Raw genomic sequence first — 25586 nt, forward strand, 5'->3', positions numbered from 1 at the left:
AAAGGTTATGAATGTCGTCGCTAAAAGTATTATTAGCGGCGACTAAAATCGTCGCAAAAGGTTATGAATGTCGTCGCTAAAGTAGTATTAGCGGCGACTAATACCGTCGCAAAATGTTATGAATGTCGTCGCTAAAAGTAGTATTAGCGTCGACAAGAACGGTCGCAAAAAGTGATGAATGTCGTCGCTAAAAGTGAATATTAGCGGCGACTAATATTGTCGCAAAAAGTGATGAATTTCGTCGCTAAAAGTTAATATTAGCGGCGATTTTTTACCCGTCGCAAAAAGTGTCGTCGCTAAAAAAGTCACTTTTTGTGGCGAAAGAAACCGCCGCTAAAAGTTATGTATGTCGTCGCTAAAAGTTATTTTGTGGCGACAAAAACTGCCGCTAAAAGTTATGAATATCGTCGCTAAAGTCTCTTTTTGACGGCTGTAGCTGTCGCTAATACTACAGTTGTCACTAAAAATACTTTTTTGCGGCGACTATAAACGCCGCTAAAACTATTAATTTTTGTACGAAGTCACTTTTAGCACGACTTTAACCAACGCTAAAAACATTTTGTTTTGTCATTGAATGTCGCTTTCAGCGGCGACTACAAATGCCGCCTAAAACTTAATTTTTGTTCTGAAATAGCCTTTTAGTCAGGGCGACTACAAAAGCCGCTAAAACTTAATTTTTGTTCTGAAATAGCCTTTTAGTCGCTAAAAAAAGTATTAATGACAACAAAATCCGCCACTAAATCAAATAAGAGTTTGCTGCTAAAAAATAGTATAAGTGACTATTAAAATCGCCGCTAAATCGATAAATATTCACCGCAAAAAGAAAGTATTAGTGGCAACAAAATCCACCACCAAATCAAATTACATTTGCTGTTAAAAGGTATGTGTTAAAAAAAACTGACATTCCTAAAAAGGCGTCGCCAAAAGTTCGTTTTAGGCTGCAACTAAATAAGAATAACTATTGCCGCTAATAGGGCTAAAACCGCCACTAAATCATACAAGACTCGCGCAAAAGAAAGTATTTAGTGGCAATAAAAACTGCCACTAATTAATAACAGTTGCTACATAATTTTAGTGGCAACAAAAACCACCAAAAATCATTCATAAATCGCCACTAAATAATATAATAGCCACTTCAAAATGATGTATTAGTGGCAACAAAACGCTGCGATCACATTAGAAACGCCGCTAAAAGTAAGTATTAGTGGCAACATAGACAGCCACCAATTCATAAAAGAGTAACCGCTAAAAGTAAGTGTTATTGACAACAAAAACCGCCACTAATTAATTCGATTTGATCTGAATTACCCTGACCAAAACCAGAAACTGTTTTTAAGTAAATCAAAGGTAAACATGAGTAGGAAGGAGTTCAACTACAGTCTATGCCATAGAAAGTGGCAATTGCATGTAAATGTTTGTTTTTAAGCTTCTGGCAAAAAAAATGAGCAGTAGTCTTAGTCATTTCTCCTCCTGTTGCTTGTGGGAGCGGGGGGTTGCTCTGAGAGGATTTTCAAAACATTCACCAGTGCCCGTAAACGATCCCAGATGTTCAAACCATAAAGAGTGTGCACCAGAGACTCTTGGAACTCGAATCCATTTTCAGCAATAGGATACTACAAAAAAGATGGAATAAAATTTACTTATCATATATTATTATAAGTGAGAAGCTCCCATCTTCAAAGTTGAATTACCATTTAGCCCTTATAACAAATTAAAAAATAATTAAATTTTTAATTAAATACTAATCCATATTCATATAATCATATCATATACTACTATTAATTAATTAAATATTAATCATGTCAAAAAGACAACTAAATCCAAATAAAAAAAAACGCAGAATCAGTCCAAACATTTGCAACCTTTGATTTGCCCTTTATTTTGTAACTTTAGATAATGCATGCATTTTAGAAGTGTAACCGTAACTTTTGAAATGCCTAAAAGTTCATTTATTCAAGGACTTTGTAATATATCAGATACTATTAAATGTGAAATTATCAGAAGTATGAGTTCGGAGTTGGTTTTCCATGCAAAACCTTAATGCATTATATCCATATTAAGGGAAATGAGTAATTTTTTTCGTGGACTTTTACCAATTAGAATTTTGGTTGATTCAATTATCTCTAGTGTTTTATTTTTTTTTAATTATTATCTTAATGCATTATATCCATATTAAGGTAAATGAGTAATTTTTTTTGTAGATTTTTACCAATTAGAATTTTGGTTGATTCAATTATCTCTAATCTCTTATTTCTTTCTTAATTATTATCATTTTTTATTGAGGAGTATATAAATTGTCATAGTTACGGGAAATTCTTCAGATATGACAGTATAAATAAGGTTTTACTTTTCAAATTTTCATCTTCTTGAATTCTCTGATATTTATTTTAGTAATAATTTATAATGTTTTCACCTTCTCCTTTTGTGCTTCTTTAATTATTATTTTTTTATCTTCAATTTAGATATACTGATCTGGAATACCACATTCAAATTTATATTAGCAAGTATTTTGAAGCTAAATTCACACAGGATTTCAACAATTAGGCCTATAAAATGTAAGCCTTTGACATATATTTACATTTATTATTAAAAAAATATCTATTTTTTTCTAATCATTCTGCCTTTCACCTTTTTTTTATCAACAATTGAAAACTTAAAATTTTCAGGATACACAAGAGGGCAATGCAATTGTATAATGTATTTTATTATTTGGTCTATCTTGAACTCATTTTCTATTACCATATGAGATTAATGCATAGAATGCTTGAAATAATTGTCTATATTGTACCTAAAAGATATTTGATTTTAAGTATAAGTTATATTTGATTATATGATTCTACTTATACATTATAATAATATTTTTTTTCAAATTTACAAATTGAAGTAGTTATAATTTTAAAAAAGGAAAAAAGATCATATACATGTAACTATAATTTTAATAGAACTTTTAATGTCAGTAATTACTAACTATCTATTTCACAAATAACTATTCCCTCAATTCAATTTATATGACACTTTTTGTTTGCAGAAATTCTAACTAGGTAAATTGGGGCAGTAGAAATCTTATTTATTTGCAACCTTACACCATTATTGACATTACTAATATTCATCCTAAAGAAGACATATATTAATTGAACCTTAAGGGAAGGAGACTACCATTTCTTAAGGATGCACCGCGAAAAACTACTAGAAGTAAAGTATTTCTTGCTAGCCAATGTCACTTGTTTTCACACATAAATTGTGTTGTTGAAATATAAAAAAATCAATCAAACAGTAAAGTTGAATATCATTATAGTTTTATCGCTAAATTTAATTGTTCAAATCATACCTAATAATCTTATGCCCATCAATAAAGTCGGTCGAATAAACTCACCATTCATCAGTTTAAACTTGCACTTTCTCCCTTCAATCTACTATAACTAACTTGTATTAATTCAAAATATTTTTAAAATAATACGGATACACGTGCAACGCACGTGTCCTAAAACTAGTATGATACGAAAAGTATGAAGGAAAACATGGTTTCAGTAGATGAGCAACTCACCTGAATAGGCTTTGGTATCTTGGTTTTAATAAAAGGCCACCACCGGTCCTCCACAACTGACTTTACGAGACAGCAAGCTCGTAATCCTTCAATACCAGCAAATCTTCCAAATCCACTGTCTTTGACTCCACCAAATGGTAGTGACTGCATATACAGGAGAAAATGTCAGAAGGGTTCAAAAATAACACAAGATAAATGAAGTGTTGCGGAAGAACATAGGTATTAGACTGGAAAGCTGGGGGTCCAAAAAAAGGGGGTCTCTTAAAGGATAAACAATGGTGGACAAAGCAACTATTTAACATAAAAAGCTTATGATCTTTTGAGGTAGTTGGTCTTTAGAAGCGATTTCAAGGCTGCACATGGCAAAGCTTTAGGACCAATGACAGGTGCAGGAAGGTCATGAGCATCAGGAGTTGAGAATGGGGGTGAGTCATGAGAGGAAAGTACGATATTTTCTGATTGTGTTTTGCAACAGATACTTCTGACTGTCGAAGGGAGAAGGTAAGGAAGCTAACTTCTAGCTCGTCAAATTTGCAAATGCGGACATTTTAAGGCAGAAAGAGGGTCTATTCTGTTCTTCTTTGATCGCATGTGGGATCTGCCTAAATTTCAAGTAGGACAGCTAGACTTGAGCAAAGCGAACCTTGTTGCTGAAAATAATAGTAATGAAGGAAGCAATATGGCAATCAGTAATGAGTTTCTCAAGTAGATGCAACAGGGTATTGCCCGAGGTTTACAAAATACCTCAATCATCATAGCAAATAGTCACATATAAATATGCCAAATTCAAATATCTCAAGAGCCTGATGCCTATAGGGGTACCTGACACATGTAATTTGATGCAAAGTCATTGACAGCTGCCACTCCACAATGTAATTGTGAAGCTATCTGCCTAGCACGACGCTGACTGCCTGAAAATACAGCACAACCAAGCCCATAGCTTGAATCATTTGCAAGCTGAACAACTTCTTCATCAGAGCTGAATTTCATTATCGGCAATATTGGTCCAAAAGCCTGCAAGCAAATTGCAATATGGAGTTAACCATGCCACCTTCATCTCAGTAGTAACTAACAAGATAATCTACCAACTGATGATACCTCCTCCTGCATCAGTTTCATTGTGTGATTTACATTAACAATCACTGTAGGAGGGAAGTACTGATCAACAGCACCTTCGCCAATATTGCCTACACTTCCTCGAGCAACAATTTCAGCACCTTTGTCTAGGGCATCATTTACTAGGTATTGAAGCCTTTCGGAATGCTCTTGCATGCATATGGCTCCCATGTCATACTTGCCGGACAAAGGAGGTCCCTAGAATAAAAAAATTTCAGTTTGAATATATATGTATTTTATAAATCAGACTACGCTAGCAAAATCACAAATTTCAAAGTCATTAGGTTTCTGCTCAGGATTCATGCAATCATTGTGTATTTATCTCTCAATTCTAGGCAAACTAATGCTTCTACGGCTCAGAATTATTAGCAAACCAGAATTTAGATAGGATCAGTGAGCAATCTAACTAAGAAACCAAAAAGGCACCATGTGCAAAATGCTATGTTCATGAAAGAATAAAGATCTTATAATGCATCAAGTTAAAAATATGACACGAATGAGAGAAGTTACATACAGCAGTAACCGATTTCACAATTTTGACAACTTCAGCAACAAAAGAAGAGTAAACATCCTTGTGAACATAAAAGCGTTCTGCACCAGCACAATTCTGCCCACTTGATTGGAGAGCTCCTCTAGCAGCAATTTGTGCAACCTGCATCAAATTTGATAAGTTCTTTTAAAGACTCGAGAGAAACAGATAGAGATGAATGATCTTTTTTCTTTAACTTCTCGTAGAGATATTTAAAAGATCTTCCAATCATAGTTGAAAAGCAAACAAATGTACTTGACACCCAAACAAAAGCAGACAGGAAAAGTTTATACATGCGGCACATCAACATCTTCACAGACAATAAATGCGTCTTTTCCACCAAGCTCAAGGGTAACTGGTATTAGTGTATCTGAAGCACTTCGCATTATCTGTAGAACACTAAGAGAACATTAGAATTTATAATTCAGCAGAAAAGAAAAGAAAAGTTAATAAAAGGTACAGAGAAGATGAAAATGGAGGTTTTAAGTCACTCTGTATTAGATGAGAAAATATAAGCATGTATTCTATGTTCAGGGAGAGCCTACCTTTTTGCCCACACCAGGAGATCCAACAAATATGATTTTGTCAACAGAGGATACTAGAGCTTCTCCAGTTTCAGCAAAGCTGGCAATGAAATTTTAAAAATGTATAACAAATCATACTTAAACAGAAAGGATAAATGTTGTATAATGCATACCCTGTTATCACTTCTACCAAGTTCTCAGGAGCTCCGACTGCAGCAAGAGCAGTTTGAATTATTCGCAGATAAAAACACCCGGACCAACTGGCATGTTCTGAGACCTAAGGTAACAAAGAGGTTCTCTCGTCAAAAGTCAAAACCACAGCTTTTTTAGCACTTTGCTTCCATGAGGTTGTATATTTTGCAGTTTTATTTATGTGTATATACTTTAAGTTCAAGATCTGATAACTACATTTAAGCATGCCCATTTCAAATATTTTCCGATTGCATTCCATGTTACTAAAGTTCAATCCATGAGCAAACAAGCAATGTAGGAAGTTGGAAAAGAAAAAAGAAGACCTTTATCACAATGCTGTTCCCTGAGAAGACTGCAGCCAACATTGGATTAAAGATATTGTGAAATGGGTAATTCCATGAAACAATAGCACCAACAACACCAAGAGGAGAAAATTCCACTTTTGCAACCTTGTGAAGCATTGATCTCCCACATGAACTGCGAGCCACAACACATTATAAATTCCCTTTACTCCCAAGGTATCAAAGGCTGAAACCATGTAAGTTATGAATCCACTATTTTATTGAAATGCAAGGAAGATAAACCATTTTCATAACATACCGGTATTCAGGCTTTAGCCACTTTTCACCCTCTGAAAGAAGCCAATGGATTTTTTCACATGTAGTCATTATTTCACCCAAGGAGGCATCTACCATTGTTTTCCCAGTATCACGCGAAGAGATACTAGCAAAAGTTGTTCAGAAAAATCATCCAACCCAGTCAAATAAAAATAGGAAAATAAGTAGCAGTTTAGCATGAGTAAGAGGCAATTCCAATGCAACTAACTCTAAAGACCAAAATTAAATGTTGTCATATGTGAGAGAGAGGACAAATGGTTAGTTTTCATAATCATGAGATTCTTCAGTTACTTTTGCACTTGTTTATTCACGATAAGTGAGACTCTCTATTACATCATTAGTTATGTTGCAAATTTTTGGACAGAAAACTTTGAAGCAACCAACACTTGGAAATAAGGTCACTGACATAAGTTGCTGAACTCTAGGCAATAGCTTTATAGACTTCAGGTATCTCCTATCCAATTTTTTCGTATATGATTGTGAAACAAAATTATGCCCAATGGAACTGTTTAACCTCAAAATGCTTAGTACTCCAGCACTCATGTTTCAAAGCACTTCCAATCTCTTGGAAGAAGAGTGTTCACGTCAGAGCTAGAGGAGTGGGAGGGAATAAAATAACAATAGCTGCTACTTCTGTCTGCAGCTATCTTCACCTATTGATTTTTAATACCTTCAAAGTAAATCTCTTTTATTTCTTCTTTAGACGAGGCTAAGCCAACTGCAAAAGTAACCATCAGTCTCTCCTGAAATATTTTACTGTGTACACCATAGTATTGTATAACTCAATCACTGAGAACATTTCATTTGGATGTCCAACAATATTAGGTCATAATTTGTGTCATTGTACATATAATGTTAAAAAAACATGGTCAACGATTAACCAAAGGGATCTTAGGCATTTCAGTATCATTCATTCTGCTCCTCGGACAAAATTTAATGTGTCAATACTGTTGGCAGTGTAAAATAGTAGTTTTAAATGGTAAGCGTCCTTACTTGCATATAAGGTCTTGATGTTCAATAATATACTTCAGAAGTATACGTAGAAACAGACGTCTTTGCTTGAAGCTACTCTTTGCCCATATCTTCTGAGCTTTCCTTGCCTGTACAACCCGCTCCTTAACCTGAGCATAATTTAGTTTGTTAATTGCATTTGGCTTGCATGTATATATCTCAAAAAAGACCATTGATGCTGGTTTTAGGGGCGAAGAACAAGGAAATTAATAAGATTGCAGATGTGAGCTGGAATATTATGTATAAGAACAATCCAATGTTGAAGTTCATTTATACGTTTATCATGTAAAGGTTCTCATGATAATATGTGGCAGCAAAGGGAAACAGTTAACTGAATGCCCAATCAAATCCTGATAAGATGACTCAGTATCTTTATGCAAAACTTCATACAAGAACTTTCGATACTGCACGTCTGAACCATGTAAACAAGGGAAGGAGGGAAAAGGAAAAGTTAGTCTAGTGCATGACAGGAGATCCTGACATTGAGTATAGAGGAACACAAATATCATATACATAAATCTGACCTCATCAGGTTTCAGCGCCGGGAAATAACCCAGGTACTTCATTGTTGCTGGTTCATAGCACTGAACTTTGTCCGTATGCCTTCTCGAGGGAATCTAAATGAGCAAAATTATGTGTGAGAATATACAAGTGTCACCTTCTTTCACTTTACTTCTTGATGGTGTAAGTGAGTCGGAAGCGGGACGAACTACTCTCAGTAAGATGTGAGTTGACAAACTACATAAAACTCATAGCCTTGGATGGAAATGTTTCTACAGTAACTTTTAACGTTTGGTTATCTCAAATATGAGACAATGTTTTGCCGAAAAAAGTTAGTTCCATTGAGAAAGAAAATTGACTTCATAAACTTATGGATGGAACTCATTTTCTTTAATAAAATATCCCCATTCTAATTTTAGTTCCATTGAGAGAAGAAATTGACTTCATAAACTTATGGATCGAACTCATTTTCTTTAATGAAATACCCCCATTCTAATCTTCTTTGTATGGTTGATGCAAGAGATATGTAGAATGGGGATATTTGAGCTCATTCATTCTCAAATATCCCTGTTCGTGCTACATATCTCTTGCATCAACCATCAATAAGGTATTTTTGTCAAAAATAAGATACCACAAAAACACAATCATCAAATTCTCTCTCTTTCTTTTGTTTAAAAGGTTATGTCTGGGCCAGCTTGTGCACAACTTGGTTAATCCACCATATATTTTCTATCTTCTCACAAGTACTATACCATGCAAACTCAAGCTACCAAGGTTTAGAAAGATCAGAATACTTCATCTAGCATAGCTAATGTGGGGACTTCAATCTTGCTTCCCAAGGTTGTCTCAACCGTTAGATAACCCCTAGGGAGCAATTCAATCCTCATACTCTATCCACCAACTTGTATGATAGTATGATGATGAAAATAATAATAGTATCAGCTGCGCTTTTACTCAGCTTGACATTGTAAAATGTTTAAGTAAATGATCACTAGTGTATGATTTCTAGTTAAACACTTTCCACATACCTCTAGTGGAAATTCAAATTGTTTTCTGCAATTCAGTAAATATCTATATTCTATAACTAAGGGCCTCTTCATAAAGAAAAAGATACTACTAAAAGAGAGAAATCCAACTAGTGAAATTTCAAACACAAAAAGGGGAAAAAAGAAGAAACAAAACAATTAAACAAAAATAAGCAAAATACAAACTGCTACCATCGACAGTTCAAATCAACATCAGATAAAAGTACGAAATTCCATTTAAGCACGTAGAAATTTCATTAATTACTTACATAAATGAAACTGTTGTCTTTAGTCTGATTCCCATCATCCAACACTACAATACCAAAAACATTGATTAAACAACCAACATTGTAATAGATTCAACAATGTAATACCGTAAGGAGTACAACAAAACCATACCAGGAGGGTAGAGTGTCACATACCCTACCCCAACAAAAGTAGAGAGGCTATTCCCGATAGACCCTCAGCTCAATGGGAAAAATAGTTCATAGAAGTCTAATACCACAAGGAGTAAAAAAATAACAAATCATCTATTCATTCTGTCTCAATTTATGTGACACCTTCTACTTTCCGAGATTCAAACTATGTCAACTTGTCCATCATTTCAACATGCATTTTTCATCATGAGAAGATTGTCAACTTATATTATCTATTTTTTCCAAAATATTGAGCTGATCTAATCTAAATTAACTTCAAAATTAGCTTACACCATAAGGAATTATTTTTTTTTGTTAAATAAATCACTTAATCTACACCTTCTACTTTCCAAACTCAAACTATGTCAACTTTAACCACCATTTCAACATGCAGTTCATCATGATAAATTTTAATTCTAAAATATTGACTTCATCTAATCTAATATAATTCAGCTTTGATAAGCTAAAAATGTAACATAAATTGGAACTGAAATAAATTGGAAGTGAAATAAATTACTAGTACAATAAATGAACAATTTAAAAGTAGTTCAAACAGCAAAATTCGTATGGAAGCTTACCATCAGAAGTGTCGACATCAATGGAAGGGACATTGTCAGGAATGAGCATCAACAGTAATTTACAGATCGCAAATGCGATAGCGATAACAATCAACGGCCACCAGAACGCCATTAGAAGGTTTCTAGAAGCTTCGAAGAAGATTAATTAGGGTTTTTCACACTACTCTTAGAAGGAATTTGAAGGAATCGCCATAGCCATGAGAGAGAAGAGAGATTCTGAGCTCCTCGTAGACGTCGCTTAATCAGTTTCTATTAAATATAATTAAAAAGATAAATCAGTGGCGGTCTAAAAGTCGATTTGCACACATTTTAAATATTCATATTTTTTTATAGCTTGTTTGGACAATTGTAAATAGTTTAACTTTTACTTTATTTTATATATATACGATTTTATTTTATAACGTGTGAATAAATAGATATATATGATTTTATTTCATAATGCGTGAACAAATAGATATTTATGTTTTTTAATTTTGAGTATATATAAATAGACACTTAAATTTCTATAAAGTTAAATAAATAAAAACACATGTCTTACCTGACATAATACACGTAGGACAATTTACCTTTGAACTATGACATGTATAATGTGTGTGTCCAGGGGCGGCGTTACATTGTATTTAGGATGAACCCCTTCGATGGAAAATTATATTATTTATATATGGTTAAACTAAGTTTATATGTATATATAGTAGACGTCGAACCCCCTTCGGCTATCTATTTCTACATATTATGAACCCGTATAGAAAATTGTGACTCCACCTCTGCGTCTGTCTATTTGTTCATTTTTATACAAATTCGAGTGTCTACTTGTATCTATTCCAAATTGAAGGACGTAGATATTAAGTATTATTAACCTAGACCAAATTAAAAGACTCATTTATATCTTATGCCTAACTTTTTTTTTATCATTTAACCTGAAAGATAATGTAAGAAAAGACATGAATACACTTTCTATTAGCACATAAATATTATATATTTTTCTTCAAAGTGTTGCAGGTTAAATGACAATTCAGTGCATATTATATATGTGTTTGTTAGGTTTGGAGAAGAATCACATCTCGAAAAGTATATTACAGATATTTCATTTTAATACTAACACAATGCTACTTTCACGACTCAAATCCATAACCTATAAATCATAAACAATTTTATCGTTACTTCAAGTCTTCCCGATATATTGGCAAAGGTAAATTTCAGTCTAAGGTGGTTTATATTCTTTTGCAAATACACAAATATTGTTGTAAAATATTCCTATATTCTCATAAAAGTAATTAATACATACATTAGTTTTTCTTTGCCAACAATACTTTGCTTTCTGACAAAACAATGCTTCTCTCAAAATGAAGTAAACAAATAATGACTTCTCCTACATGTTCAACTAAAAAAAAAAAAGATACAAGTTTCTCTTATGTTATACACATTTATAACACCTATATATCAATCATCAAATGTTTCTACACTTTATGTTTTTTTCATCAACAACATATTCTTATTTGCATTCATCTGGTAACACTTCATTTCACCCCTTACATCCTATAGATGTAGAAAATTATAAAAAGCAGAATACACTGACTCTGAATCTTGATATTCGTCCTGCTTAGCGCGATTGTTGGTGAGGTTTTTGACTTGCTTTTTTTCTTGTTTTTGCAGAAGTTTAATGAAGGAAGGAGATATATCTTACACAAATGCCAAGAGAAATGATGGTGAATTACGCGATATCGTGCAAGAAGAAGAAGAAGATCTTGCACAATCAATTGATGAGAGGATGAAAGATGTCTCAAGTTTTCGACGTTTCAACAGAGTTCCTGAGGAACTTAAAAAGGGAAGTGAATGTAGTTACTCTCCTAAATTAGTCTCAATAGGTCCTTTTCATCATGGAGTTGATAACCTTAAAACTATGGAGGAACATAAGTGGTGTTATCTCAACACACTTGTGAGTAGAAAACCAGTAAACACACAAACCATATTAGATAAATGTGTGAAAACACTAAGAAATTTAGAGGATAAAGCAAGAAAATGCTATGGTGAAAACACATTTGAACAAATTGGAAGTAATGAGTTTGTTCAAATGATGTTACTTGATAGTTGTTTTCTCATTGAGCTCTTTATCAAGTTTGTTATAAAGGGTTTTCGACGTAGAGATGATATACTCTTTATCAACTATGACATGTTTTTCCGTCTTAGATGTGACTTGATTCTACTCGAAAATCAGATACCATTCTTTATCCTTCACCAAATGTTCAACTTAGTTCCAATTCCTAAAGAATGTACTTACTCCCTCATGCAACTTGCTTTACTCTTCTTTAGAAAACTGATTCCTGGTGAAGGACTAGTAACTATAGAGAAATTTGGTCCTAGTGTTCACCATATACTCGACTTGATTCATCATTGTTATCTTCCAACGAGTCCACAAGTTCACTCGAATGGAACACAAAAGCATATGCATAATGTGTTACATCTTCACGACGTAGGGATCAAGTTCAAGAGAGCAATAAGTGATAGTGTCATGAATGTAAGGTTCACTAAAGGCAGAGTCTTGGAAATTCCATCATTGAAAATACATAGCTACTCTGAGATTTTGTTCAAGAATATGGTGGCATTGGAGCAATGTGGAACCTTTAGAAGTGGAACAAAGCACGTTGCGTCTTACGTTTACCTCATGAAAAGTCTTGTAAGGTCTGCAGATGATGCAAGTTATTTGACAGATAGAGAGATTTTGGATAGCAGTATGTATAATGATGATGAGATATTTCAACTGATGATGAGGCTTCATGTGGAGTTTGATGTCAAGGATTTTTACTATAGTGGACTTTGTGAGAAAGTTAATGGATATAAGAAGAAAAATAAGTGGAAAAAATGCAGCCAAAAATTTAGCAATGTATATAAGAAGACTGCCAAAAGAATTTCATGCTAACAATTTTTTTTTTTCTTTAGTAGTTTTATGTTTTTGCTGCAATTTTAGTTTCTTTTGTTTGCTTTTTTATTGCACCATACTTGAGAAATTATTATATGGAGATACCAAATTATATCTATATACTTGTTGTTTCTTTAGTGTATTCAAAGTCAAATCTCTTTGTAACTAAGTCATTTGTCCATATAAGCCTTTTCTTGTTGTTGCATTTGCTTGTTATTTTGTTGCATCCTTTTCGTTTTTCATTCAGAAAGTCTATCAGAAACAATCTCTTTAGGTCCTATCGATAAACAATCACTCTACCTTTGAGTAAAAGGTAAGGTAAGAACTACTCTACCCTTCCTAGACGCTAAATTGGTTGTTGTTATAGCAAAAGGAACATATAATATAGCATAACATAAAAATCGGTTCACAAAAAAGCTTGACGATTAGAAGATTGTTATGGAGAAATCCGACTGTATTACTCTTTTACTCGAACAACATACGTACATGGTTTTCAGTATTAAGAATAAAGAAACCAGTCAATGTCAAACTGAATTTCTTTGCTTCATCTTAACTTCTTCACATCTCAGAGAAAAGACAATTGTTTTTCTATACAATAACACTATGAAAATAATATCTGGTAAATCATGTTTACACATTGGACAATCTTTATAATCGATGTCACAATAGCAAAAGGATAAATATAGTACATTTTTTCTGCATAAGTTTGGCTGGAAGTGAAGTAAATTTCCCCTGTCGAACTCCATAATTACTGCATTTTTCTGCATAAGTTTGGCTGTAAGTGAAGTAAATTGCCCCTGTCGAACTTCATAATTACCGCTAGCAGATTTACGATTCATCCATAAAGACAGCACCGTGTCCATTAGCTTTCATGAATTTCTTAATCAGAAGTGCAAGTATAGCGATTGTAAGTCCAACTGCTGCCCATGTGAAGAAACGGTCATCAGCCTGCCGCGGAATGCTCTGTTGAGGTGTATGCAATATCCGATGCTCATTAGGCCGTACAGCAGGGGGCTCTATAGGTGCCTGTACAGGATCAGCATCTAAAGCCAATTCACGTCTTTCTTCAGTAGTTGTGTCAGCAACAGATGGATTAGGAGGTCTTTCTTCAGTAGCCTCGTTATTGGGGTTCTCAGGACTCTCTTGAACCTCCTCCTCTCTATTACTGTTCTGTTCTTCGGGAGCTGGTGAGGTAGTAGCTTGAGGAACTGGGGGTGCTTTGCTTAGCATGTATTCATGTATCTGTAAAATAAACCAACTATTAATTCTCATGCTCACAGATGACAACAGATTGGATGTCAAAATGATATTCAGATAATGCTATACCTCGTCAATCAGCTTCTGGCGCTCAGGAGTCCCATATCTTGGAGCCACATCACGAGATTTAATAGCTAAAACACGCCTTTCTTCCTTTGTGTATTCTAGTGATCCAAGGGCACCATTTGGGCTGGTAGGCATAAATGCGATCAGAGCTACCAACGCAGTGCGAACTGCAAATCAAAAGTAAAACAATTAATTACAGATTAGTTTCAGTAGCTGTGCACCTTCCAAAACATGGGAAGCAGCATCCATTAATTCAAAAGAGCATACCACACAATAGCTTGATCCACGGAAAATGCTCCTCTCTAGTCAATATAACTAAGGAATAATAATTGCAAAAAAAAGTTTGCTCACACTTCACTTTTTGATTTGAAAATTTTGCCTACCATAGTGTCAGCAGTTTTGTTCTGCTCAAGTACAGCTAACCAGCAGCCATTATAAAAAAAATTTAGCGCATGAATTATTTTATATCTATCTTTTACATCCATCAACACAACCTCATGCTATATTTCAATAATATAGACTCAGCTAAATACAGCCACAAGTTAAAAGCAATGGAGCATATAATTTTCGAGGGAAATTCCAAACTCATGCAGATGAAGATATATTTTTATGTCCTAACATGTCATTGCCTAAAATTGCAACAAGAGGAACTGTTCTATTGCTTCCACGTAAACAGGGTATCTGTCAATATATCCCAAGAAAAGAACACTAAGACCACGATATGAAAGTGAAATTCATCAAAATATAACACATCGAGAAAAATGGTAAGAGAGAATGATGAAGTTACCACTCCAGGACGGTTGCCAGTGCTCAGGATGATGATTAGAAATACTCAAACAAATCTTGGTTTGAGTTTCAAAACGTCCATTTGGCTGAAAAGAGCAAAACCATGAGTTAGCAGATTATTAATATGAAACATGAAATGAATCAACTACTAATGAAATTTGGCTTCTCCAGACTCCCTTTTGACCCACCACACTCAATAATCCCATCTATTCTCTTTCAGTTTGTTAATCCACAAACCTTTTGTTTTCCTTCTCCAAACTTTTTAGCTACCCTCCTGAATGAATTTGTGTAGCAAGGGAGGGGGGAGGGGGCTTGGTCACTCCTCAAAAATTATTCAAGATTTGCACATGGAGCAAAGCAACAACTTCCTTCAGACTCGAGTCAGATCTTATCATATGGTAAAAACTTTCCTAAGATTTGCTGACTTTCCACTTGTATTGGAAATCTCTCAGCCACTTGTTTCCCATGATACCTTTTTTTCACATCAAAACTTATTAGCACCCTGCCCGGCCCAATCTGTAAAGTCTGCTAGCGGCAGGATGGGGGGTTTGACCGACAAAGCTCGCGCCTCGCCCTATTCTAACTACTAAACCTTGTTCCATAAAATGACTCAAGGAGTAAGACAAGCTTTAAAAATAGAAAGAAACTCACCGTCAAAAGCATGAAAGAAGGAGGCTTGAAAGGATATTCGGCTGGCAACTGAATTCGTCCATGATAAATCCCCCCTTCAAACTCAGAATCTCGTGGACCCCTGATTGCAAATTGCCATTCAAATATGTTCTCCTGAAAAAGTAATATAAAGTTCAGTTTTAAATTGCTATGTCGTTGTGAAAGTTCTAGAATTAAAAGTAACTTGTAAATGGACGACAACCAGTCATTTATCAATAGAATGTAATGCAAGACACAACCTTTTGAAAGTTATATCGACAGAATCAATTACGATGAAATTCATTTATCAGTGATGGATTCAAGATCATATATTCACATGTTACCTCATAGGAATAGAAGGAAAATGCCCAAAAATCAAATCTTGACCATGTATATCACAACACCACATAGACATCAAACGGAGAGCTAGAAGAGCACATAGATCATTCATTATTAGTGAGGTTTATTCTTCAGCAGGATCAACTAATATCCTTAACATATGAACTTAGAACATACAACTCTAACCAAAGAAATATTATCGAACCTTAATAGTTTTATATCATGAGAATTATTACGTAGAACCACTATTATCATATTAAATACTAGAAATCACCAGTTGCTGCCTTGTCCAATTTTCAATCTAGTTTATTTTGTCAGCAGTAAATACAGCAAACAAGCTTTTGCCAAACAGTTTCAAATTTTAAGACTTGTACATCCACGTGCATCAAGGAAACAGCTTCCCTACCAATGCAATAAACCATCACTTCCATAGCAAATAAAGCAAATAAATGCACCCCCGCCTCCCACCCCTCGCGACAAAGCAAATTAGCTATACCCTCTTACTTGAATACCAACAAACCATATTTATATCTACACTCATACAAGCAGACAAATTCTCCAATGTATTGGTCAAGTGAATTAGACTAATTTTCTAAGCTAAATCAAACTACATTAATCCTCAACTCTTCAAATTAACACATATAATTTGCAATTCACCTAAAAAGTTGATCTTTTTAATAAATTTGAATCTCACAAAGCAAAAAATGCACCACATTAAAATTCTAGATCCAAACAGATAAAACATGAAAGGATAAGATCGATTTCACAAGAAAAAAAAGAAAAATTAAGGAATTAAATTGAAACCTCAAGAGGAAGGCTCATGAAATCATCGGAAGGATTTGATTGCATCTCTTTAACCTCCTGTAAGATTCTCTTCACCGCTGGATTTTTTAGATTATACTTGTCTTCCGCCATATCTATTACTCTGAGCCTCTACCGCTGCCACTGCCGTCGCGCCGTCTCCGGTCACCGTCAACCCACCGCCGGTCAGAAAAGTAGCACCGATGATGATGTGATTATGAAGAAGAAAATTGGTGGGTGAGAATATAATAAATATAAAGAAAGTGAATATTTTTAATATGGCGGGTGACGTGTCACATAATGACGTGGCAACTAATTATTGGATACAATGACAAAATCTTAATATATTGTTTTAGTAAAACAATAATTCATGGTTATGAAAAGATTAATATATTGACTCAATAACTTACCCTCTCGCTTATCGAAGTTAATTTCGAAAATCATTTAGAAATTCTATGTGTTATGATTAATTCTTTTATATCAATTTAGTTGTTAGAGGCTCCTTCAACGTGATAGTTAGTATTGTATTTTGTTGATTACTCTAACTTACTTTTCTCTTAGATTGTCTTTTTATAATTTTCACTTCAGCACCTATACAAAAGAAAAATTAAACAATATCATGACGTTTAATATTAAAAAAACTTGAAATATTACTAAGAGAGCGTCACAAGTTATTGAGTATCAATCATTATTCCTTAAAAGCCGTGTAAACTTAATTAAAAAATTCAAAGACCCCACTAGTTGAGATGCAAAGTATGAAACACATGATATTGAATTCTCAAATAGGGGACTTGTTTCCTATGGGTAAGCCTCGAAAAGAAGAATGGGACACAATAAGACAAACTTGTGGAGAACTTCACCATCTAGAAATAGAAGTCTTCTAAAACTACAAAAAAAATTATAATTAAAAATATGTGGCTATCAAAATGCATTAATGTTGAGTTGTTGACCCTTTTAGCGTGAGACTAAAAAACACCAATGACCAAAATCAACTTACACATCTCCATCATGTGTTAACTACACAAGAAAGAAATAAAGTAGCCAAGAGGGAGAAAAAGACTAACACATCTCCATGTGCACTAAGTGAGGCCAGAAAAAGATGAAATATATGCGACCTTATTCCTACCTTTGCAGGGTAAAGAGGTTTCTGAAAAGGCAAAACCTTAACTTTACATCAAGGTCCTTTTCTCTTTCAAATAAATAACCAAAAACATTGAAGTTGTTCAAGTACAACAATATATCAGTCTGATCTCACAAGTAAGGTAGAGTCTACACAAGTCATACCTCTGCAAAAGAAGTTCCAATAAACCCTCAACTCAAAAGAAGTGTTTTCCGTAACAGATTTGATAAATAAAAAAGTAAGAGTTGTGAAAAAAACTACAGGAAGTTGTTGATATACAAAAGAGAACCCATTGGACTTCACAAGTAGAGTAGCAAAGAGATTGGGGGGTGGAGGGGGAGCCAAATGAGCTACCACTGTAATTCTAATGTACATATATGCAGAAAAATGTTAATTGTCCCACACAAATTTTAATATACAATTAGGCATTGAAACAGAAAATTTGGCCTCAAGCAACACTGACCTCTCTAAATTGAAGAATAAACCTTTCAAGGGCAAAAGTTGGTGCCCTATACATTGCATACAAGTGCACATAACTAAGGAAAATGAAGATGGAGTTAAGGGTAGAGATAAAACCGAAAGAATAGTTGTAACAAAATTCTATAGCTATGTAATGTTTTACAGGAGCAATTGGAAATGCTAAACAAAAGAGAACTCAACACGATGGCTAATCTCTCCGCAGGCTTGCAACAACACTGTACAGACTCCCCTCCACCAATAGTTACGAAATTCAACAATCGAATTGCCTGTTAGAACATCACTCATGTTGAAGTTGTACATAGGGCTGATTTGAAGCAAGCACATGCTCAAGCAATATCTGGTAGATCATGGTAGGAGTCAAAATAGCATGACGATCTCAAAAGAGTCGTCATGATCCATTTACAGCCATTTCAGGCGATGATTTTGGAGGTATCAATGGATAGTCCTCTCCTCTCTGCCTATTATCGGGAGAACTGTGCATGCTTTCAGAATAACTTTTTGGACCATTTGGTTCTCGGTGGTCATGATTATCCAAATCAGCACCCCCATTGTCAGTAGAATTCCCCTTCTCCTCATGGTTGGACTCGACAGATTTCTCGTCTCCATCTGAGCATGGACCATCTTGTACTGTACTACCCATCTTTTTAGCGGGTAAAACTGCTTGACTTAAGGTTGAGCATAAAGCAGCAAAAACACTGTCTCGAGACTTTGAACCTTTAGCAATAAGCTGCAACCTTTTTGGCTCAGACTCATCTTTCTGCAATAGCTTACGTTTCAATGGGAAAGACTCCACTGACCCATCTTCATCAGAATTATCTGACTGCTTCCTAAGTGGTGGCTTATAATCTTCATCATCCTCATCATCATCATAATCAACAAGCCCCCCAGATCTAAAGAACAGGAGTCTCAAAATATGTTCCCTCAGTTTTAATGAATCCAGATTCAAGCAGTAACAGTTACTTACCTCATGGGTGAGACACTTGGAGCAGATCCATTAGGCAAGGCCGGCTGAGACTGCGCTCTACTTGCATTAGTCACGGATGCTGAGGCAGAATCTTCCTCGTCACTGAAGGATACACATATTCAGAGTACCATATAAAACATTTTACATGCAAAAAAGTAAAGGCATACCTCTCTTCATTGAAATATTCTTCTTCTTCTTTCTCTAAACCACGGTCATCAACTCGTTTCCTAGGGTCGTCTAATAGATTGCCGATACTTCTTATTCCTACACTGTCTAGAGACTACAAAGCCCAAAACCATTATGAGCCAAGCATCACTATCAAGAGTGTAATAATGAACAACAGGCCCAATGAATAATACCTGCTCATATTTAATTTTCAATGATTGGATAGATGTCAACTTTTCAAACTTGACCAATTCATCCCAGAATGAGTCGACTAAATACTTGAGCAATATTTTCAAGTTATCCTGCATTATATCATGTCAGATCCTAAGAAATTAGAGAAGCCATGCCACATTAACTTTTGCAGTCTTAGCAGGTCAAGGAAGTGAGATGCAACCTTACGAATATGCTCAAAAAGTTCAAGAACAGCTGAGTTTAGAAGATTGTAGCGATCTCCATTAGCAACAAAGACATCAACAACAGGTTTTAGGAGATTGTGTTTTGCTATGTAGTTCATCAAATGCTCATCCTGCAGTTAGTACTCAAATTTTAATATATTCACAATAACAAATATACAGAAGCGAAACACTAGATGATGAAAATAAAAATATACTTCACAGTTCAGTCTGCCAAATTTGTGGCTTATTGGCCATGTGAAATGACATAAGAAGAAGAGAGAAAAACTCTAGCCGAAATTGGTTGATTATACATGAAAAGACGAAAACCGACTCATGGTCAACCATGTTTTTGTGTACGTAATTTGCATCTCCTTGATGCCTTTCTAATACAATATCTTACTTCATCAAAAAAAAAAAAAACTCAATCATAGTGACGTTATTAATTGATGCACATAAAATCACAGGGTAGAGGATTTAATTAGAGGGAGAAAATTTATCTGTGCTGCTAGAAGAGCTTCATCATCTTACTTCTACAATATTTTGTTGCACCAAATCTTACTAAATATCCAAAATTTAATTACTAGATCGAAGTTTAGATTTGGTTCTTAATTTTGATCCCCCCTCAGTGGACTCTAGGAGTCTAAGGCGGTCTTTGGATTAGCTTATTAGTACGTACTTTTGGCTTTTAAGCACTTTTTAAGTTTTGGAGGTGTTTGGAAAAGTTAAAAAGTGCTTACAAGCACTCACCTTTACGCCAAAAAAGTTCTAAAATAAGCCAAAAATAGGGCATCCCCTACTTATGGCTTTTAGCTATTGACTTATAAGTTGTTTTTTATAAGCTTATCCCAACAGGGCACTACAGTACTTCAAGTCTTTGCAGTTTTACCTAGTTATTATCAGATAAAACCTGCATAAGATAGGGTCATTTAAAAAAAAACTGCATAAGATAGCTACCAGTTTCATTTTCAACATTAACCAAGTCTCTTGGGCAATCGTGAACTCATGAATCACACCACAAGACAAACAGAACAAGACAGAAATATGGAGGACCACTAAAAGAAAAATCTTTACATGCCGGTCTACAGTGCTATGCAAAAAAAAACCTTTTATTTTAATGACCCAGACATTCCCTGTAAATTAGCTGGACCAATCCCAGTTGGAGCAGAAGTTAGAACTCATGACATGCGCCTACCACGTATACCGCGCTATACTTCATTTATTGTTTGACCAAAGGCCAAGGCCTTGGGGGCTACTTATATCAAAACATGTAAGAGCATTTAACATTCACCATAGAGGACAAATAAATCAAAACTTGATCAATTCAGTCATGTCCACAGACAACACTCTCTTGCTTAGTAGAAGTAACAACTCACATTGCGGGAAATAAGAGTTCTCATAAATCTAACAGCAGCAACTACCAGGTACTTCTCTTTTCTTCGTGTCAGAAAAAGAACTTTATCTATCACATTATTAAGAAGAAAGTTGCACCTGAAACACAGAAAATAATCCACATTAAACCAAATATCAAATTTAGTATTTAAGAACCAAGTAATTCCATACCAAGATTAGAAGATTACTTTATTCTATAAGGATGGTGCACGATACAAAAACATAGGAGATCACAAATATTCAGTAGTATTTCAGGCTTGAAACTACTTTGCTTTCCAGTTCCTCCATCAGAACTCTCAGAGTTACTGACAGCTTGCGTGATACCATCCGTCGGGCAAGATGATGTTATAACATCAATGAGTTGACTTAAGTGCTTCTCGTAGAAGATTTCAACAATGGTCTCTCTCTGAAACAAAATTAAAAGAAAACAATAAAAACAAGACTTCAAAATAGCTGTATAAATGTAAAAACAATAAGATAAGAGACACTTTTGCTTATTTTTTTGTGTCGAACACATTGTGCCGAAGGGGGGGATCCTTACAAAGCCAAGAACCCAAAAGTTTCATTTCATAATAAGGGATCGTGAAACATGAACTCAGAATCTCTGCATACTCTGATGCCATGTGGATTATGTGAACCACCTCATCAAAGAACTTATGAAATTAAAAAGGAGACAAGTGCATTTTCTTGTTTTTTCTCGAACAATAGCAATCTAATACTTCGAAAAGCAATTAAGTCACAAACAAAACTAATCCCCATCCCAAAGCACGAGGGAATCAAATTGAAGATAGTTTGTTTTTCGATAACCGGAAAATCTGTTGCTTCTAGTTCTGAAACTAGGTGGACATTGGGTAGACTCCTTTATCTAACCTTTTCCATTGTACTACCAAACTTGATCCAGAGCAGGATTACAGCTCATTACGTGTGTCTGCCACACATCCTGTGTTGTGCTACCTTTGCCTTTGAACCGAAGCCCTGAGTAATCAAGTTAGCAGATGCTGAACCGCCTAAAATAGTAGTGCCTCCACAGGCAGATACTAAACCACCTATAGCAGTAATGCCTCTAAAAGTTCAAATTGTCCGTAGGTATATTTTTAGAACTTCACAAAGGAGCGAAAATATGGTATCGAAACGAGTTTCTTCCCCCCACTGTCTACTGATTCCGTCTTTCTCTATAATCCAATCCTTAATCCTAACCCCCCCCCCCATATTTGCAAACAAGCACTAGACAACAACAATGTCCCCTGTGTAATCCCACAAAGTGCCAAAGTGAGGTCTGGGAGGGTGGCGTATGCACAGCCTAACCCTACCTTATGGAGGTAGAGCAGTTTCCAATAGAACCTCAGCTCAAGTACCGCACATTGAACTCAGTAAGAAAAGGACATGCAGTAATGAAGAAACCATAGAGAAAATAGTGGAGAAAAGAACAGTAGCAAGAACAAATAATATGATAACCGAAGCATAGGAAACAACAAGTATAAATAAAATTGTAGCATAGGGTAGTACGAGAGTACTAATAATAATACTAATAAGGGGCCTACTAACCTTCTACCCTAATCCTTGACTTCCATATCTTCCTATCTAGAGTCATGTTCTTAATAAGCTGCATGTGTGCCATGTCAACTAACCACCTCTACCCAATTCTTTTTCAGCCTACATCTACCTCTCCTAATACCCACCATAGCTATCTCCTCACTGGGGCATTGCGCATCTCCTCTTCCCATGCTCGAACCATCTCAGCCTCGCCTCCTCATCTTGTCCACCACGGAGGCCACACCCACCTTGTACCAAATATCATCATTCCTAATCCTATCTATCCTAGTATGCCCACACGTGCACTAGGGAACAAGCAGTAGACGTGATCAGAATATTGGAAGGCAGTAACTCCACATAGACAGGTCAGATATTATCAGTAACAAACAACAACAAACAGTGTAATCCCACAAGTGGAGGTCAGGTATTATCAGTCAGGAATAGAATTTGTTGAAGATCATTCACCATCACTATACCTGGGAAGACATAAGAGACAAAATGCTAGATCCATAAGGAAAAAGCACATTGAACATCATGTTCAAAGTGCAAACCCCATCATTAACTTGACTGGCCAGATTTTTTTGGACAAGGTACTAAAATTTAACTCCCCGGAAAAAATAAAAAGCTAGAAATGTCGTGGCAAAACCAGAAAAGCTATAAGCAAAGCACCTGTGATCCTGATGCATATGAATCCAAGAGACTGCGCAGAATTTCAAGAAACTGGCAGTGCATATCATCCTCAAAATCTGTTAGCATACCTTTGACCTGCAATTTGAAGCATGCTATTACTTACTTCGAGTTCCTTCCATGGTGGCACTAAAGTTAACAAATATGGTCTAAGCCACAACAAGGACATGTCTTTTGGCTAAATTACAAAAATATCCAGCATAAGGAAACAGGAAACATCAAAAAAATGAGAAACGGAGGAAAGACCAAATACTTCTCCAACACCATTTGATAGTAACAGAAAGCCAAGAAAAAAGATGTGTACTAAAATTAACAAATATGGTCTAAGCCACAACAAGGACTTGTCTTTCTGCTACAATAACAAAAACATACTCATACGGAAACAGGAAATGTCCAAAAAGATGAGAAATGGAGGAGAGACCAACCGCTTATCCAATTATTTATATCATGAATCAAGCACCGCATTTATGGCATAGAATAACTGACAGTTCACACATGACAGAAGATGCCTCAGAAAAACATGTTGGGGGAACAGGCATTAGATATCAAAATACATATATTGACACACATCATTGCAACAATAAATAAATATTACATGAATGAATGCATCTTAAGAGAAGGTAACCAACATCCAGAGTCACACTGATATACTGGATATTCCATTAGTCTCCAACATCAGGCAAAAGTTGATGTTAAAACTCCAAGGAGAAGAAGAGAAGAAAAAACCAAAATTTTGCTCACCAGAAGCCCAAACAGAGCAAGACCTTCCTGGCGAATTACATAAGACCGCAGCAGATTTGGATCTTGGTTCAAGAAAAGAATGAGGATGTCTGTCCTGCATCAGTTAGAATCATTTTGGATGAGAATTTCAGGGAAGAAAACACTACAATCATTTAAAAAGACGAAAGGAAAAGGAAAAGAGTCTACTTGCTAAAATATAACGATATGGTCCATTACCCCGTCAGGACTAGCTTCTTGTCTTGGCTCTCCAAAACATCAGCTATAATATCGAATATGCCTTCGTTAACAAGATCCCTGCATCCATAATAGTATTTGCAGTTCTATCAGCTCCATTTGCTATGAAAGCAACATAAGATATATTAGACTGATATTAATACAAAAGATGCAGCCTGTGATGCATACCTAAATAGACGATGTTGCTGGACCACCTGCAAACTCTTACTCAAAGTACAAAACTCGTGCAAAAAGTGCACCTGCCCAATCCAAGAAAAGGAAAAAAACAAGTAATGATGAGACTCCAAATACCCTTTCCCAGATCTCCCGATAAACATCAGATAAGGAACAAAAAAGTAAAAGGTGATAATACTACTAGCATTTCAAGAATAACTGACAAAGGAGTGCACTATAAAGGAATATCATTAACGCAAGAACATGCCAAATGTTAGGAACAGGTTTTTGGATTCATAGAGAAACAAAAGACAATAATTGTTAGCACATCACAGAACAAACTCAACTACTAGAAAGTAGCATCAGTAGTAAATTTGGAAGTAATGTTAAACAGACACAAGGATATATAATTTTACCAATTGCACTCCCACCTACGCTCAAGGTTTTCCTACATTTCCGTTAAACAAATTTTATATCTGACAAGATGAGTAATAAGAGGGGAGAGGATCTTGACACAATCAGATCCCTAGAGGAAAGGGTGGAGCTCAAGTTTTTGTCAAAAAAAAAAAAGGTGGAGCTCAAGTACTTCTCACCAGTTGGCTTAATAATAAAATTTTACTTTCAGTCATCAAAATAATTTTCCACCAGTTGATTCTAGACCCCAAATCTAGCCTATACAGAATTATTAATCCATAGGTTGAAGGAGACGATCCTGGATTCTAGTCAGATTCCTCCCCAGCTTGTATTAGAACTCATAACCATAATGCTGGTCAGGATCAGGATGCACAAAACCCACACACCGTTTAAATTTGAAAATATATGGATTTTTGCATAATATTGGGGGGGGGGGGGGGTTTT

The 25586-nt window shown here is 35.2% G+C and overlaps 4 protein-coding genes across 5 annotated transcripts in view; 1 reads left to right on the top strand and 3 right to left on the bottom strand.

Annotated features, from left to right (window-relative positions):
• Positions 1-1119: 1119 nt before the first annotated feature.
• On the bottom strand, positions 1120-10334 carry LOC107007514 (aldehyde dehydrogenase 22A1). 2 transcript variants are annotated; one of them, XM_015206161.2, is made up of 14 exons: positions 10054-10334; positions 9329-9372; positions 8058-8150; positions 7516-7643; positions 6506-6628; positions 6229-6382; positions 5887-5990; positions 5735-5813; positions 5483-5578; positions 5175-5312; positions 4643-4858; positions 4367-4558; positions 3545-3688; positions 1120-1613 (listed from the first exon to the last, which is right to left on the bottom strand). In XM_015206161.2, exons 1-14 carry the CDS (start codon positions 10163-10165, stop codon positions 1455-1457), a joined length of 1782 nt encoding a protein of 593 aa, XP_015061647.1. In that variant the 5' UTR covers positions 10166-10334; the 3' UTR covers positions 1120-1454. The 2 variants fall into 2 exon arrangements, with proteins under 2 accessions (XP_015061647.1, XP_027769460.1); XM_027913659.1 differs by lacking the exon at positions 8058-8150 and having other exon boundaries at positions 10054-10326.
• A 959-nt stretch (positions 10335-11293) lies between these two features.
• LOC107006825 (UPF0481 protein At3g47200-like) lies at positions 11294-13065 on the top strand. The gene is made up of 2 exons (XM_015205344.2): positions 11294-11562; positions 11707-13065. The coding sequence occupies exon 2, from the start codon at positions 11714-11716 to the stop codon at positions 12968-12970; it is 1257 nt and encodes a 418-aa protein (XP_015060830.1). The 5' UTR covers positions 11294-11562; positions 11707-11713; the 3' UTR covers positions 12971-13065.
• A 404-nt stretch (positions 13066-13469) lies between these two features.
• Positions 13470-17108, bottom strand: LOC107007634 (ubiquitin-conjugating enzyme E2 32). The gene is made up of 5 exons (XM_015206324.2): positions 16871-17108; positions 15731-15862; positions 15081-15165; positions 14297-14460; positions 13470-14212 (listed from the first exon to the last, which is right to left on the bottom strand). Exons 1-5 carry the CDS (start codon positions 16979-16981, stop codon positions 13799-13801), a joined length of 906 nt encoding a protein of 301 aa, XP_015061810.1. The 5' UTR covers positions 16982-17108; the 3' UTR covers positions 13470-13798.
• A 1230-nt stretch (positions 17109-18338) lies between these two features.
• Positions 18339-25586, bottom strand: part of LOC107007336 (serine/threonine-protein phosphatase 4 regulatory subunit 3) — a 16996-nt gene continuing 9748 nt past the window's right edge. Inside the window, exons 15-25 of the mRNA XM_015205919.2 lie at positions 24744-24814; positions 24558-24635; positions 24342-24435; positions 23583-23678; positions 21569-21786; positions 21365-21479; positions 19991-20122; positions 19791-19898; positions 19599-19711; positions 19432-19533; positions 18339-19357 (exon numbers count right to left, since the gene is read on the bottom strand). Coding sequence (XP_015061405.1) covers positions 18856-19357; positions 19432-19533; positions 19599-19711; positions 19791-19898; positions 19991-20122; positions 21365-21479; positions 21569-21786; positions 23583-23678; positions 24342-24435; positions 24558-24635; positions 24744-24814 — 1629 coding nt within the window. The 3' untranslated portion in view covers positions 18339-18855. The remainder of the gene's footprint in view (positions 19358-19431; positions 19534-19598; positions 19712-19790; positions 19899-19990; positions 20123-21364; positions 21480-21568; positions 21787-23582; positions 23679-24341; positions 24436-24557; positions 24636-24743; positions 24815-25586) is intronic.

This window comes from Solanum pennellii, chromosome 12, assembly GCF_001406875.1.
Source record: "Solanum pennellii chromosome 12, SPENNV200".
Lineage (NCBI taxonomy): Eukaryota > Viridiplantae > Streptophyta > Magnoliopsida > Solanales > Solanaceae > Solanum > Solanum pennellii.